At 36.6% G+C, this 17,610-nt stretch overlaps 2 protein-coding genes across 6 annotated transcripts in view; both read left to right on the top strand.

Moving 5' to 3' along the window:
- Positions 1–3,548, top strand: part of LOC141486445 (cytochrome P450 9e2-like) — a 29,359-nt gene extending 25,811 nt beyond the window's left edge. For all 5 annotated transcript variants that reach the window (XM_074184453.1, XM_074184447.1, XM_074184425.1 and 2 more), the window contains one exon: positions 1,696–3,548. In XM_074184453.1, the coding sequence (XP_074040554.1) occupies positions 1,696–2,132 (437 nt within the window). In that variant the 3' untranslated portion in view covers positions 2,133–3,548. The remainder of the gene's footprint in view (positions 1–1,695) is intronic.
- A 7,855-nt stretch (positions 3,549–11,403) lies between these two features.
- Positions 11,404–17,371, top strand: LOC111516703 (uncharacterized). Its single transcript, XM_074180029.1, has 2 exons — positions 11,404–11,407; positions 13,293–17,371. Exons 1-2 carry the CDS (start codon positions 11,404–11,406, stop codon positions 14,384–14,386), a joined length of 1,098 nt encoding a protein of 365 aa, XP_074036130.1. The 3' UTR covers positions 14,387–17,371.
- Positions 17,372–17,610: the final 239 nt, after the last annotated feature.

Here is a 17,610-nt window from a genome sequence, read left to right as displayed (position 1 = left end):
AGAGGCATATGAGAAGTCTAAAGAAATGAACTTCAAACATTCGAGTCAGTCTTGGTCAGAAAATTTCCTGCATATGCAATTGGCAATACAACTGGAAGAGTCGACCCTCAATTTTGGAACGGGCACACTTGCAGACCGGTTTGGGCTCATTAGCCACTCGTCAGTGCAAGATAGTGGTCATCATCGACCGGAAGTCAATTATATTCCATAATTGAAAATCGGAATTCTTTCAGAGTATTTCATTTCTCTTCCTAAGTTGGAACGAACAACAAAATGTCACTCCATCTAGTGGACGAGGTACTAACCAACTGCATATCCGGAATTTGCCCGATTCCTCTGAATAGGAAAGATAAACTTTTTTAGTAGTCAGTGGGCTATGCTTGAAGACTGGCAGTAAACAAATCTAAAGAAATAAACTTTAAACGTTCAAGCCAGTCTCGGATATACCTACACATTAGGTTGAATGGACTGACACATACCAGAAAACATCTACTCCCCTGGCTAATACCACGGAAGGCGTTGGATTCCTGCACTGACTCCTGTTGGATATAATCCAATGCCCTTCGTGGTATTAGCCAGAGGAGTAGTTGTTTTCTGATAGGTGTCAGTCCATTCATCCTACTGTGTAGGTATATCCGAGACTGGCTTGAACGTTCAGAGTTCATTTCTTTACATATACTTTCTGCCAGTCTTCAAGAATAGTCCACTGAATAATAAGAAACATATGAAAAGTATTTCTGTTTTTCGTTTGATATTGGTGAAACTGGTAGTTGTTCTATAGATATTCTATTCTATTCTATTCTATTCTATTCTATTCTATTCTATTCTATTCTATTCTATTCTATTCTATTCTATTCTATATTCTATAGATATTTATTTGAATGAAAGAGTTCTGAATATATAGTTGGTATGACCATTAAAACCTCACTTGTCATCTATTATCGCTTTTGGATACTCCACTTTTTCTTCTAATACTATTTTATCAATAACCATATTGAGTTTCAAGTTCATAAATGTTTCATCTTATAAGCGAAGGGCGCTTGATATACAAAAATATGGCACAAAGCGCCCACGCTTTTTTCACAATAATACTTTTTCATAATAATACTTTATTCGTTCGTTATTGTTTTAAGCTCATTTAAAAAAAAATATTTTTTGATTTTTAGTTTTTAAAACTATATTCATTCCTAAAATCAATCTTTAGATTTGATATGTATGTCAAGCACCTTAATTCCAATTTTTCGATTTTTTGAAATATTTAAGTAACTGAATTTTTAGGTGTACAATTTACGATAAAGTTTTCATTGTTGAAATCCATATTCTGGTTCGCTTTGAAATAATCGAATTAGATTTCAAAATGTATCTTCCATTTCGTTGAGAACTTTTTTATGTACTGAATCACGGGTAATTGAAAATTTTTAAATATCTAAATATTTCTTCTGTAGTACAAAATTTCGCTAAAACTTATAATTCTTAAAATATGTTTTCCACATTAACTTTATTTGTAGAGAGACGATAATAATGGCGGTCATGAATTCAGTGCAATTAGCAGTTTCAACATTTGGAGTGTTAAACTAATGAACAAAGGCTTTCTTATAATCAGGCTTCGAATAAGATCTCACATATTTTCCATCTTGAAATGTTTCATTTCATTACACATGTTATTTTTTCGTCAAGTTTTTTTTTCTTTCACAGAATCTTTAAGAAAGTGGCCAAACGCTGTAGCTACCGACAGGGTTTGCACAAAACCATACGTCATTGAACCAACAAATCCGGAGGAGAAGCCTTTATATATAGAGAAAAACACCCTACTGATGATTCCTATAGTTGGAATACACCGTGACCCTAAGTATTATCCAGAACCAATGCGTTTCAATCCCGAAAGATTCAGTGATGAAAATAAAGGCAAAATTGATCCATTCACTTATTTGCCATTCGGGTTGGGGCCACGGAATTGCATAGCGTCGAGATTTGCTCTTCTAGAAGCTAAAGTTGTATTTTTCCACCTACTATCACACTTTGAACTAGTTCCAGTTGAGAAAACTCCCATCCCATTGAAGATCTCTAAGCAATCATTCAATATGGTTGCTGAAGGAGGCTTCTGGCTTGGATTGAAACGACTGAAGAAATAATAACTTTTTTGAACTAACAGTTTTAAATGAAATTCAAAAATTAAGATATTGTTAAGGTTGAGAAAAGTGATAATGTATATATTTGTGGGATAGGGACGCAAAGTGGGACTTTGTTTCTCTCTACGAGTATATTGTGTCGCGATAATCTGGGGAAGCGTAGCAATTTATCATCAATCGCAACAGTATTGTGTTCTGGAATGATCCATTCCATTTCCATTTTATTTTATCGAACTTCAGACTTGCACATGGCAGAAGCGGTATATATTAATAAGAGCCTGAAACTATTATATATTATCTTGGTTCAGTATATCAGTTTGGAAACGTATTGATTTTTGTTACTGGGAATTGCAATAAGTGAGAGTATTCATTGAATTCCTGATGATATAGCAAATAGGAATAATTTTCAAACATGAACAATTTCAAAAAATATCAAAAATAAGAGATTGAAGGACAGGCAAAAACTATCGATGATAGAGAAATATCACATTGAACTATTCCACAATGTCTTTTACAGGTAGATCCTGAGAGTGAAATTGCATCGTAGTTGTTTTTTTTTTAAAGCTACATATTTTACCAGAAATAATATATTTAAATATATTATATTTGCCCCTCAACCAGCTATCGCACCCCTAGGAACGACAACCCTCAGAAGTCGAAACTTGTGCGAGCTAAGTACTAACGAGGTCTTACCTTTCAACGTGTGATTCCTACTAATTCACTAAATCGAATTTTGTAACTATGTACCTTTTATATAAAAAATATTGTAGAAAAGTTTCATGTACCAGTTCAACTGATGAAGCTTACGTGAAATGCTTCTTGAATAAAATTATTAGTTTGAAAATTATATAATTTTATCATCATGAATAGATATAATGATAAAAAACTGTTCAAAAATAAGAAAATTTTCGAGAAATATGACCAAGTATAATATCAAAGTTTGCTCTTCATTTATATTGGAGTTTCACTTTTTCTAATTACAAATTGTTCAAAAAATGGAAATCTGAAATGAATCTGAAAGATTACTCATTGATTACACTTTAGAGATACGAAAAAATGGATAGGTAAGATTCACTTTGACTTCTAAACCCTATTTCTCTGTCATTCTTCTAAAGATGTAATGGTTTGCATTATTTTTCATAAACTGTTTTTCGTAAATTTCAATTATTCCAACAATACATTGGGAAGTAGTTTTATTGAAATTCAACGATGCAATTAAGTATCAGTATATTCAATTTGTTCATTATTCAGAGAATTTGATTGGAATAATGTCAAATTGTTTATGTTTTTTGCTTATATTTATATTTCATCAATCATCACACATAAGATGACACATCAAGTACATGGTTGGTTAGTTGTTTGAATGTACTCATTCATGGAGTATGAACATTTTCTCAACTAAATAAAGTTTCAAATATTTTTTTTTGAAGTTTCTCATGTTCCAGACCTTTTAAGGTACTTGGTAAATTATTAAAGATTTTCCCTCCGATTCTATTTGTAGCTTTGTATGTAACATTGACCCTGGACAGTGGTAGTTGCAGGTGTAATAAAAGTAGAAATATCAATGGTGTTGAAAAGAATTTTGATTTTTGGAAACGAATACACAAATTTCACACAGACAGGCCCGTACAGGTGAGAATGTTGTAATTTTTGAAGCGATTACGACATGAGTAGTCACTTTTGACACCAGTTATACATCTTATAATTTTTTTTCGAGAAATGAAGACTTTCTGCACAAACACGTTCCATAGCTGAGCCGATCTTCCACATGTGCATGTTAGAAATTCATCATGTTTATTATCCATGTGTAAAATGAGGTTTAAATTTTTCATCGGATTTCTGATAGTTTCACTCAGAATTAATGGAATGTTATGAATGTTTTTTGAATGTACTGTACTTCAATTTATGAAATTGAAAAGTTTTGAAATATGATGCAGTAATTTTCCCAAAAAATATCATTGCAAGATCTGCCAATGGATGAACTCTTAAACTTTTTCACTTCCAATTGTTTGATGACAAAAATCCGGTAGTATGAATGTATACTTGCAAATTGTTACAAAACACTGTCGAAGCGACATTCTGGAACATAATGTTACTACAATGCAAAAAATTTCATTTGAACGAGATGGGTTAACCTGCTCACTATGCCCTTGCAGTTCGTGAGTATTGAAAGGAATCTTTCCTGGTAGGTGGATCGGTCGAAGAGGATAAGTGGAGTGCCCCGTAAGGTCACCGTATTTGAATCCATTTGATTTTTTGAGCAGTCACTCAAAGACTTCAATTCAAAACACTCAACTGTCGCAACATTACACCTAAAAATTGTATCAGCTGTAAAAAAGCAAGAGCACGACATTCTGAACATATTTCAATGTAGACATTCAGTAAGAGTGTCATTGCTTTTCGAGTTTGAAAGCCGTGGATTTTTGGAATTCTTTCCTGACGTTTCGCTGGCGCGAGTGGCTAGCTTCTTCAGAGGTTTGACCATCATGACTTGCTGTACGATGACTACCTTTTATGCTTCGTGAAGCGTATTTATGCCTTGTCAGGTAATCAGTTGTATTTGTACCTGTATTTGTACCTACATTTGTACCTGTACTCGTTCCTGCACTTGAACCTGGAATATTAACAATCTTGCTGCCTGTTGCCCTGTTCGTTATTCTCGAATTCCTTAAAATGGGGTTCCATATTTGATTAAGGTTCACCGCTTCTTCTTTTCCGTTGAAATTCTTCGTGTGTTTGTGGATCTCTATTGCCTCCGGTACCAGTCGGCTATGGTATTCCTGCTTGGAGGCAATTAGTTCTGTGTTTCCAAACAAAATTCTATGGTCTCCTTCACTAAGTGCGTGTTTTGCCACAGCTGACTTCTCCGTTTGGCCTAGTCTGCAGTTCCTTTTATTGTCTTTTAGTCTTGTTCCCATGGATCGTTTGATAGTTCCAATATATACCTTTCCACAAGTGCACGGTATGCGATAGACCTCTACTGTGTCGTGTTTGCCCAATAATTTTCCAATTCTGTTCGTTACCCTAGGAATAAACGGTAGATATGCGCGTGCAACCATCTGATCCTTTTTCGCTTTCTGAACCGTGGTGCCCTTCGGTTTCACGGCTTTTCTGGTCTCGGAGGCACTGTATCCATTCGATCTCGGGGTCACTTCAAGGTATTTCAGTTCCCTCTCCAGATGTTCTGGTTCACATATTCTCCGAGCCCGTTCCGTTAGAGTGGAGATGACTCCTCTCTTTTGACTAGGATGGTGATTCGATAGTGCGTGCAAGTATCTATCTGTGTGTGTGGGTTTTCGATACACTTTGTGGGTTAGTCTGGTACCACATTGTTCTACTAGTACATCTAGGAAAGCTATCCGTTGGTCTTGCTCAATCTCCATGGTGAATTCTATGCTCGGGTGATGGGCGTTCAAGTGGTTTAGGAAACGGTTTAGGGTGTCTCTTCCATGTTTCCAGATGACGAAGGTGTCATCCACGTGACGTAACCACAAAGTTGGCTTCAATTCAAAAGTGACTATCGCGTTCCCTTCAAACCGTTACATGAAATAATTTGCTGGGCTAAGTTGACTCCCTATCGCAACGCCATCTAGTTGCTCATAGAAGTTTCCCCCCGTTGAAAGTAACTTCCTGTGAGACATGTTTCTAAAGAGTTCGACGATGTTATTCGGCAACACGTGGGCTAACCCCCTCAGAGAGTATTCCAGTGGAACATAACAAAGTGGTAAACAAAACACCACTTCGGAGCTGATCAGAATATCCGTCGGCTCCAACGTTAAGCCCGTAATTTTACCAACGAAGTCTGCCGAGTCCTTGACGTAGGAGTTGGCCTTTCCCACATGGGGTTGTAGGAACGAGGCCAGAAGTCTCGCCAAGTGGTAGGTCGGAGAGTCCCGGGTACTGACTATCGGTCTCAGTGGCATGTTAATTTTGTGTATTTTCGGAAGCCCGTAGAGCCTAGGTGGAACAGCTTCTGTTCTTAAAATGGCTTTCTGTGTGGTTTAGGACAGTGAGGAAGATCTTATGATTTTGTTCACGTTTCTTAACTTAGATTGCGTTGGGTCCTGTTGAAGTTTGTGATAATTTGCCATGTCTAGTAGTTCTTCAATTTTGTTGTTATATTCTTCCGTTTTCAGAATCACCGTGGTATTTACTTTGTCTGTTGGAAGTATCGTGATGCTCTTATCAGAGTTCAAGCTCTTTGAGGCTGCAATCTCTCTTTTAGGGATGTTGCATTTAGGAGGTCGTGCCTTGCTCAGGATGTTTGCTGTCACTCATAAAGCAATGACACTGAAAACCTCAGCCGTGAAAGTCTGAACCATTTTGTCATTCAGTAAGAGATTGGGCAAATTTTGAATTTCGTCTCCCCTCCATTGCGAGGTCCAAAACTGAATAAAAAAATTATTTCAGACCAATGGTTTTCTGGGCCTCATTTTCAGTCCAAATAACTCTGGTCGTGCCAAAAAGAAAACATAAAATATTTGTGTGAAGTGGATGTTGAATTGAAACAAAACAGTTTGGAACATGTATATTTATTAGGAACTATGCAAATTGTTTACCACTTGTAGAAAGATTATCAAAGTGGATAACAATAATTCGTTCTACAGTCTGGTGCTTGAGATTTATCAACATTCTCAAAAACAAAAAAAGTTCGAACCCAATTTGACAAAAAAAATCTGATGCTGAGAAAACTTGGGTACAGTGTGTACAACAAGAGAGTTTCCCTACAGAGATATGCTGTTTCAAGAATGGAAAATCTCTGAGTGTAAGTAATTAGCTTGCCAGTCTGTGTCCTCAACCAAAAGATGGAATTATGGCTCTCTCTAGCCGAACAAATGTATCAAAATGGTTGTCAAGAGATGTTAGCCAACCAGTTGTATTGCTCTAAGAGGTGTAGCAAAATAAATACATCAAGCCATCGAAAAAATGGATCATTTAAGTTTAATTGATTGTATGTCTGGAAGCCGAATCACTTCCAATTTTATCCCTCCTTCTTCAACTCACATGAGAGGAGAGATTGATTGGAACAGTAAAAAGAACTATCGGCAAATTTTTCCACGATCGGAGTCGTCGAGAGGAAACAATGCAAACTTTTTTCCCCAACGTAGAAGATCGTCTGACTCTATCAATGTAGAGTCACTTACTCCGAACTTCTTCTTGATTGGTTCTTCCGAAGGTGATGGTTTAGTTCTATTGAATCCAAGTGCAAATAATCTGAGGATAGAATGGAAAATATCTCGCAAGTTATCAGATTCTCTCTGGAATCGCTGGACCAGAGAGTACCTACCATCAAGGCGGAGTAAATGGCCAAATGATAATAAACCAATAGCTTCAAATGATATCGTCGTACTCGTTGATAATCAAGCTCTTAGATATAATTGGAAGTTGGGCAGAATAACCGGCATATATCCTGGACCTGACGGAAGAATCCGGGTAGATGATATTGAAACGTCATCCTCGGAATTCAAGCGACCAGTAAGGGAGATATGTAAGTTGAAGCTAGATAACAACTAAATACCCTAGAAGGGGGGAAGAATGTGGATATTTTCCCATTATTTATCATTTTGTGTGTTTATTTTGTGTTCATTTGTTCTGTTAACGAGATTTGTCAGTTGGAAATTGCAAAATAGTAAAAAACAAAAAACGTCAATGAAGGTCCTCCTTGACTGAAATTGAATTTATTGGCTTGAGTTGATTAATCCTTCTGGAAGAATAACAAGTGGTATACAGGGTGTCCCTGGACTTCCTCTTTTCCTCTCGGAAATGTATAGATGGGGTCAAAATATCACCAGTACTTCATATAACTTTTTTTCCTAAAAGTCTTCGTAACCAAGTTACGGGCCCTCGAAGTTACAAAATGAAAAATGTTTTTCTTTGATAACTTTTCAAGTGAATATTCAAAATCATCCAAATTTTGGTAATTGACTAAACAAATGAATTCCGTCGATGAGCTTCATGCAGGAGTCAGTTGTTTTGCTACAAAGTCAGGAACGGACTACCCCCGATGGTCCACACCCCAAAACTTTGAAATGACAGATATTTTTCAATATTTTTCAACAAAATAAGGTTACTTGGACAATTTTATGAATAAAAGTACTCGTGTGGAAGGTCAATCGGAGCAACGAGTCTTGATAAAAATGTAGTTCCACTCGACGACATCAAACCCGCTCGTCCACCATTATTTGAAATGAATAATTATCAAAGCAGAAATAATAATGATAACGTTAATTCAACAACATTTATAACAGGAATAATACAAAGTATGCTAAAATGAAGTCGTAAACGAAAAGTACAGTATCTATATGGAAGTTTAAGTCACAATTGTGATAGCAGATATTTTTTCAAAAGAAATATCAAGTTCTGTAGATTCGTGGTGTTTTTAAACTAACAAGCTACTCTACTATGAAATATCGAATTCATTCCATATTTTGTATGTACATAATACGTGTGGAATAATCACGTTTCGTGTTGATCAGTTATCTGAATGTCATGAAACTCAACATTTGAATGTTTTAAATTCTTCTTCACAGCTAAACTGTTCAGGAGTTTCACTGATAATTATAATTTTATGGGAGAAATTCTTTAACACGAATCTAAATTTAGCTGAAAAAACGCACATCGGAAAAAATATTTACTATACTAATAAAAAGCAAACGAATGAACTACAAAAACGGCTGCACATGATCAGGTGAAAAATATCCAGGGAATAATTATGTTTCATTTCTTTCACAGATGTTGACAAAAAAACCTTTTAGAAAGTTTTGATAAAAAATGAGAAACTGGAATGCGATTTTGTTTTGTTGAGTGGTGCGTTGTCATATGACTATTATTGTATTGTCAATATTCTATAGGATATTTTGAATTTTTTTGATATGGCTGAACAGTTTACATTCAATGAATATGCAGATAAGCATGTATTTTATGGACGAGCATTTTGTAATGCTGCAGAAGCTCGTCGTCTGTATTCCGAGCATTTTCCCAATCGAACGGTACCGTCAAGAGAAACATTCGAGCGTGTCGATCGCAGCTTGAGGGAGACAGGTATGTAATAATTGATAATTAATTTGAGCACGTTGTTTTTATTTCGATATTATTGTAGGTACAGTTTTGCCGAAACGAGGTGGTGAGGGCGCTCCTAGGACTGTACGTACCGTTGTATTGGAGGAAAATATTTTGGAAGCCGTCGCTATGATCGTTCAATGAGCATCAGAAATCTATCAGAACAGTTCCATACATCCAAGTCCACTATTCATAGAATAATTAGGGAACAACTGCTCCACCCATTTCACATCCAGAAGGTACATGCCATGACACCTCAAGATTTTCCAGCACGACTGGAATATGCCAATTGGTTCATGGATAGGCAAAGAGAGGAAATGACTTTTATTAATCGAGTTTTATTCACTGATGAAGCAGGTTTCAGTAGAGATGGAGTTATCAACTCTCATAATCTCCATATATGGGCCGAAGAAAATCCCCATGGGATATTGCAAACCAAACACCAACGGAAATTCAACGTGAATGTTTGGGCTGGTATCATAGGAAACCATCTTATAGGACCATTCGTTCTACAGGACCGATTGAATGGAGAACGTTATTTGGAGTTCATTCAGAACGATTTGAATGGACTTTTGGAACATGTTCCATTGCAAACCCGAAGAGATATGTGGTTTATGCATGATGGCACTCCTCCTCATTTTAGTTTGATTGTGCGTGACCATCTGAACCATATTTTCCACAATAGATGGATTGGTAGAGGTGGGCCATATTCATGGCCATCGCGGGCTCCGGATTTAAATCCATTGGATTTCTTTCTGTGGGGGCATCTAAAAAGCCTTGTTTACGCTACACCTATTCACACAAGAGATGCATTGTTGAATAGAATAACATTACATTGTGAAGCCATACGAAACGACCCTGGAATGCTATTTCAAGTACAGAGAGGGTGTCTTCGCAGACTAAGAAAATGTATAGAGAGAGAAGGTGGTCATATCGAGCAGTTTCTGTAGCGGATTTTTCATTTCTGTTTGCTCTTGAGGCTCTTGAGTTTCGTTAGTTAAACGTGTTTGCATTATAAAAATTCGTTATTTCCATTTTCCTTAAAAACTAATATTTTCGAATAATGGTAGACATCTCAGGATAAATATTGTTGAATTAACGTTATCATTATTATTTCTGCTTTGATAATTATTCATTTCAAATAATGGTGGACGAGCGGGTTTTGATGTCGTCGAGTAGAACTACATTTTTATCAAGACTCGTTGCTCCGATTGATTTTCCACACGAGTACTTTTATTCATAAAATTGTCCAAGTAACCTTAATTTGTTGAAAAATATTGAAAAATATCTGTCATTTCAAAGTTTTGGGGTGTGGACCATCAGGGGTAGTCCGTTCCTGACTTTGTAGCAAAACAACTGACTCATGCATGAAAGCTCATCGAAGGAATTCATTTGTTTAGTCAATTACCAAAATTTGGATGATTTTGAATATTAACTTGAAAAGTTATCAAAGAAAAACATTTTTCATTTGGTAACTTCGAGGGCCCGTTACTTGGTAACGAAGGATTTTAGGAAAAAAAGTTATATGAAGTACTGGTGATATTTTGACCCCATCTATACATTCCCGAGAGGAAAGAGGAAGTCCAGGGACACCCTGTATACTGAACGGTGAAGAATTTTATACTCTATAAATTGTGGGTGATTTTCAAGATCAAATTTTTGCCTTTCGTCAGCTTATCACTATATGGGTATAGAGCTATTTTCAGACAATTTTCCTCTTCGTGTTCAAACTGAACCGAAGCGCTGCCGAAATATCTCGACAAAATAGTGTTAATGAACGCACTATGTGACGTTGGTTTGCCAAATTTTATCGGAAGATTTTAGTCTCGAAATGAGCCCCGAAGTGATTGTTCTGAAGTAATCCAGAACGAGGATTTCAGGACCCTGGTGAAGATTGAACCACCACAAACGGTGCGTGGAATGTCGGAAAAATTGGACTTCACCAACCATGCGGTTTTTGATGGTTCAAAACATATTGGAAAATCCACAAAGATCAAAACATGGGTGCCCCACGATTTGAACAATCAACAGAAATTGTTACGTTTTGAGGTATGTTCTTCTTTGCTACTGCATAACGTCAATTATTGTTTCTGGATTGGATCGTCACGTGTGATGAAAAATGGATCCTCTATGACAAAATGAGACGTTGAGGACACTGATTGGACACCTATGAGCCACCCAGGTACTTCGCAAAAACAAAAACTCACTAAAGAACATGGGTACTGTATGGTGGTCAGCGGCTGGTTTTATTCACTATGACTTTCTATAACTGGGCCAAATATCAGAGCAGTGTCCTTTCACGAGGAAATCGACGAAATGTACTAAAAATTGCGTCAACAGATGCCAGTAATGGTCAACAGAAGAGAACTGGATCTACTCCATGACCACTCCCGTCCGCACGTTTCACAAACCACCCTCCGAAAATTAAAGAAATTGAGCGTTGGAGTTCTGCCTTACCATCATTCACGGAGTTCCTGCGCCAAGATACCACCATATTTTCAAGCACTGGTAGAACCTGCGCCAATCAGGTTCAAATAAAAACGGCCTTCGTAGACTTCATCGAATCCCGAGTACAATTTTTTATGCTGACGGAATTAATCGACATGTGTTACGTGTTACGTTAGCAAAAGTGCACTGATTGATATGACGCTCGTTTCAATCAAATTGAGTGACTAATTTGTTCTTAATTATATATGAATGACTGATCAGTGAGATATTGCAGTTCGAAGTAGACTCATATAAATGGACAAAAGTCTTGAAACAACCTAATTTTTATTGACTACTAAGTTGTGAAAATTCCCAATGTGCTTCGGTATATTCAATTTTTCGTTTCAAGAAACGACGCCGACGGTATTCATGAAGTCAACAGGAAGAAGTCTATTAGTCATCAGCATTGCCACTATTTCAGTCTAGTATATACTGATAATGAATACTTATTCAGAATTTTGAAATCAATTCTGTTCAGATCCAATAATTATTGCTATTAGACAATGATTGTATTATGACTTGGGGTACGCCAATCTCTTTTTTCCGTGTATGCCGAACGTGATTGACAGTTCCGCCTCAAATCTCTGTCTGTGCCGCAGATATAATAAGGCAAGGGGCTGCCTTCTTGCTATGGATGCAGTTCTATTCATCAAATATTTCTTGAAGAATTCCTTCAAACCTATAGTGAGTCGATCTGTTCCTTCATTTTTCGTCCCATTGATAGCCCTCACTACAACTTTTTGTTATTTTCGCGAAGCATTTTTGGTAGCTTCAAATTCTAGGACATGAATGATAACTTCATTCATTTTTTTATGACGTGCCATCCTCATAGACTGCTGCAGCTCTGTGTCATGAACCCCATCGATGAAATTATGGACACTAATCCAGTGGGTGAAGTTGTCAGGTGCTTCTGGGTAGGCGAGACTTACCAACCTTTCCACTCCAGCTCCAAACTCTAGTGAATTTTCGGATGGACTTCTAGTTCTCACCTTCAGCTGAGCTTGGTGTCGAAGATGTTCACTACCATACCCAATGCCAAATCTGATAAGGCTGCTTCATAATCCCTCCACTTATCTACCCGACTATTCTGCAGAATTTTTAAGGCCTCTCTTCTTAGTACCATTTTTCCTCATATTATTTTCTGCAGCAACCTCAAATTGTCTGCTATAAATTGACTATGAAGATTCGCCATCGGAGGTATGGAGTTTTAACAAAAAGATTGCTAGACGGGAGGGATGTCGTGTCCGATTTGCATTTTTCCACCCCTCCAAGCTTCTTTCCAAATTTTTCTCTGACTCCTTCAACCCCTTTTTTAAATTTCTTTTCGACTCCTTTAAATTTTCTTTCAACCCCTTCAAGCTTCTCATCGACTACTTTCTCCAATCCCTCCTTTATTCACTGACACTTTTTTTCGAATTGCTGTACCTACTTCTCCTTTATTCATTTGAGTAGATATAAAATCTTCAAATGAATGAAGGTACATCTGATTGTCTTCTTCTTGTTTCTCCTGAATATTCACCAATAATTTATCATCTTCCTCGTTGTTTCTCTTGAATAATCAACAAAAAGTCTCTTTTGTCTCCTGTTTTTCTTGAATATTTAGTAGTAATTCATAAGTTTCATTTCAACGTGATCGTTTTCTCTCTCCTCCGTTCATATTTCTCTCTTCTGCGTTCATCTCCTTCTCTTCTGCGAATGTAAAGTTGGCCGGTAGGAGTAGTAGCTCGTCGGCTGATGCTCTGTGTAAAAAGTGTAAATCCAAAGTAGTTACTAGCTATGAATGTACAATTTGTGGAAGTTCCTATCATATAAGTTGTGCAAAATATCGTAATGCTAAAATTATCTATGATACACAAATGATTTGCTGTGAAAAAGATGAAATTGTGGCTGAAACTGAAAGTGATAGTGCCCTATATGATGTCATGGACAGCATTGCTGATGCCGACAAAAAGGTAGACATAAACATTTTCAAACATATTTTGAAGCAAAAAGACATCATCATTGATAAACTTCGAGATAAGATCAATATTTTGAATAAACAAGTAGAATTGTTAAATCAAATGCACAACAAAAATATCTTTATCGCCGAATCAGACAGTTCTCTACAAAAAGTCAAGCCCACAAAACATATTGGCCATGAAAAAGTGCAAGCAAAGAAAAGTCTGAATAGTGAACAAAATATATATGACTCACATATCGTAAAAGTAAATGAAACGGTATCCCAAACAAAATTGGAATCCCAAAACAGAACTGAAAAAAATTCGTCGAATGACTTGTCACGAGCAATAGCCCAGGTTGAAACAGAACAACTAATGAATGATTGTATCAATATCAATGAGGAGGATGAGATTTTCACTTCTCAATCCCAAGGAGCCTGGAAAGAAGTTGCGAAAAAACGAAAAAGGTCACTTGTCATTGAAAATAATAAAGAAACTGGATCTGTGAAAGTAGTGCCAAAACATGTTTCTCTGCATGTGTACAGATTGGATCCCCAAACAACAGTCAATGAGTTACAACAGTCACTTGTTGGAAGTTTCCCGGAGGTAAACTGTGAAGCGTTGAACTCAAAATTTCCGTCTATTTATTTCTCATTCAAGGTGACTTTTTATAAGGATAATTTTAAGAAAGCGATGGACCCGGAGGAGTGGCCTTATGGTGCATGCGTTAACCGTTTTTTAGTGAAACACAAAATGAACCGCCCAATTCCATAATTTTCAAGCCTGACTCACTTACGTTAAACATTAATACCTTGACAACTGATAAAATCAACTAACTTTTGAGTGATACAAGTGATTTGGAAACATGAAAATTTTTATGCTAAGTTGAAACTGGACTAAAAGATATCTCAATGAACTCAATCCATTTTACTAACTATGATTAGATTTCTTTCTACTGTAGAACAACAAAACAATGTGGTGCTGTTGGCATATGGGCAAGAAATGACATCCAAATACAACCAATTGATTTATATGATTTCTGTAATGAACAGAATTTTGAAGTATGTGCGGCATCTTTCAAATCAAGGAAATGACAAATATAATTCTGAATTGCTAGGGATCTCCCTGTGGAGACGTTCAATTCTTTCTCAACAATATTTATGACGTGTTGTATCATCTTTATAAACCTATCTAAATTCCATCATATGCAGGGATTTCAATCTTGACATGCACAAGAATATATTATTTAATTCATTATGTTTTGATTTGCGCCCGATGGTGAGGTGGCCGACTAGAGTGACAGACACTTCATCTTCAACAACAGATCAAATTTTTATAAATTTTGATAACAAAGGGCTATGCTGTGTTTTCGATAATGAAATATCTGATCATAGAACCGTGTTTTCTTGAAATGGATTTATTCTCTTGAATGAATGTTCCTACAAAAACTAAGATTGAGAGAAGTTTTGATAAGAAAAGTATACATGAATTTCATAATGCAGTAGAAAGAGAGAATTGAAAACATTTCAGAATATAGAAGATCTGAATGAAGCTTTTCTTAATTTTTATCGATTGTTTTTATATCATTTATGTTTTCCCAATCGCACTTATTACTATAAAAATGAATTCGAAAAATGGGTTGATGAATCTGTAATCCATTCAAATTCCAATTTGAAGGAACTTTTTATACTGAAAAAAACATATTCTGATTTAACAGAACAGCTAAACGTAAACAATCATCTCTACTAATTGAAAAATTTAACTCATCAAATACTATGCGTACATCGTGGACAATTATTTCAGAATTATCTAACAAGTATAAGAAAACTGACCAAAATATAGTAATCAATAATAACGGAGAATTGACAGAAGATGCATCTGAAAAAGCTTCTCTCTTCAACCAATTTTTCATCAAAACTCCTATTAATCTATTGAACAATATTCCTAAAATCAGTCACTCAAGCGTAACAACGATTTCAATAAGGTGAGCATGTTCTTGCAACCGTTTTCCGAAAAAGAACTTTTACTTCTGAAGAGAAGAATAAATAATAAAAATTCTGCTGGATCAGATGAGATCGCAGGATTTATTTTGAGGGATGTCCTCGGGATTATTCCTTCCCTAACTCATTTGGTGAATTTATCTTTTCATACAGGTTCATTTCCAAATGCTATTAAAATTTGAAAAGTCATACCGATTCACAAGAAAAATTATTCTAATTTACATACCGATAACTATTCCAACTGTATTTTCAAAGTTATTTGAATATGCCTTTATCGACCGTCTTTGGAATTTCATTGAGAAGCATAAGATTTCATCTGAAAAACAACATGGATTCTAGGGCGGAATATCAACATCAACCGCTATATTATCTTTTTTCAACCAAATAATCGAACATACTGCTGCTGATGAATGTCCAGCAGCAATCTTCTGTGATTTAAGCCGAGCCTTTGACTATGTAAACCACGGAAAACTATTAGAATTTTTAGAACTATATGGTTTGAGGGATCTCCACTAAAATGGAATGGAAAAAATGTGGAAAGCCGTCTGGGAAAGATTAGTTTTAGGATTCCCTGCTTTTGTATTCCCACATTTTTGTATGATGATGAAGAGGTAGAAAGCCAAAAAACTGTCTTTTCCAAATAAACTTCCTTCAAAGAGGAATTGCGCAAATTTCGGATATGTGGTTGGTTACCTCGTCCACAGGCAGATGAGGCGATGACAAACCTATTCTTTGTTGTCCACTTCAGCCTAGTTCGAGAAATGATAATGTGAAGGTATTCGATTTTCAATTATCGGAAATACCGACTTTATGCCGTTGATAAACTTTCTTATTAGTTAGTGGGCTATGCTTGGAGACTGGCAGTAAACAAATCTAAAGAAATGAACTTCAAACGTTCAAGCCAGTCTCGAATACACCTACACAGTAGGTTGAATGGACTGACGCCTATCTGAAAACAACTATTCCCCTGGCTAATACCACGAAGGGCGTTGGATTATATCCGACAAGCGTCAGTGCAGGAATCTTCACATGAAATTTCCTGCGTATGCAATTAGCAACACAACTGAAAGAGTCAACCTTCAATTTTGGAAAGGGAACACTTGCAGCCGGGTTCGGCCTCATTAGCCATTCATCAGTGCAAGATAGTGGCCATCATCGACCTAAAGTCAATGATATTCCATAATTGAAAATCGGAATTCTTTCAGAGTATTTCATTCCTCTTCCTAAGTTGGAGCGAACAATAAAATGTCACTTCATCTAGTGGACGAGGTACTAACCAACCGCATATCCGTAATTTGCCCGATTCCTCTGAATAAGGAAGATAAACTTTCTTATTAGTCAGTGGGGTATGCTTGAAGAATGGCAATAAACAAATCTAAAGAAATGAACTCTGAACGTTCAAGCCAGTCTCGACTATACCTACAGAGTAGGTTGAATGGACTGACGCCTATCAGAAAACAACTCCCCCCCCCGGCAAATACCACGAAGGGCGTTGGATTATATCCGACAGGCGTTAGTGCAGGAATCTTCACAGAAAATTTCCTGCATATGCAATTAGCAATACAACTGAAAGACTTTCAATTATGGAATATCATTGACTTCAGGTCGATGATGGCCACTATCATGCATTGATGAGTGGCTAATGAGCCTGAAACCGGTCTGCAAATGTGCCCGTTCCAAAATTGAAGGTCGACTCTTTCAGTTGTAAAGCTAATCGCATATACAGGAAATTTCCTGTGAAGATTCCTGCACTGACGCCTGTCGAATATAATCCAACGCCCTTCGTGGTATTAGTCAGGGAGTAGTGTTTTCTGATAGGCGTCGGTCCATTCAACCTACTATGTAGGTATATTCGAGACTGACTTGAACCTTTAAAGTTAATTTCTTTAGATTTGCTGATGATAAATACTACCTTGCACTGACGAGTGGCAAAACAACCCAAAACCAGTGTGCAAGTGTGTTCTAATAATTGAAAATTCATTGCGGCAGTTGTATCGC

Source organism: Leptinotarsa decemlineata, unplaced genomic scaffold (genome assembly GCF_025532065.1).
Source record: "Leptinotarsa decemlineata unplaced genomic scaffold, Ldec_3_MD MMD2_P_RNA_scaffold_2, whole genome shotgun sequence".
In the NCBI taxonomy this organism is placed as follows: Eukaryota; Metazoa; Arthropoda; class Insecta; order Coleoptera; family Chrysomelidae; genus Leptinotarsa; species Leptinotarsa decemlineata.
This window is presented reverse-complemented; position numbering and strand designations above follow the sequence as displayed.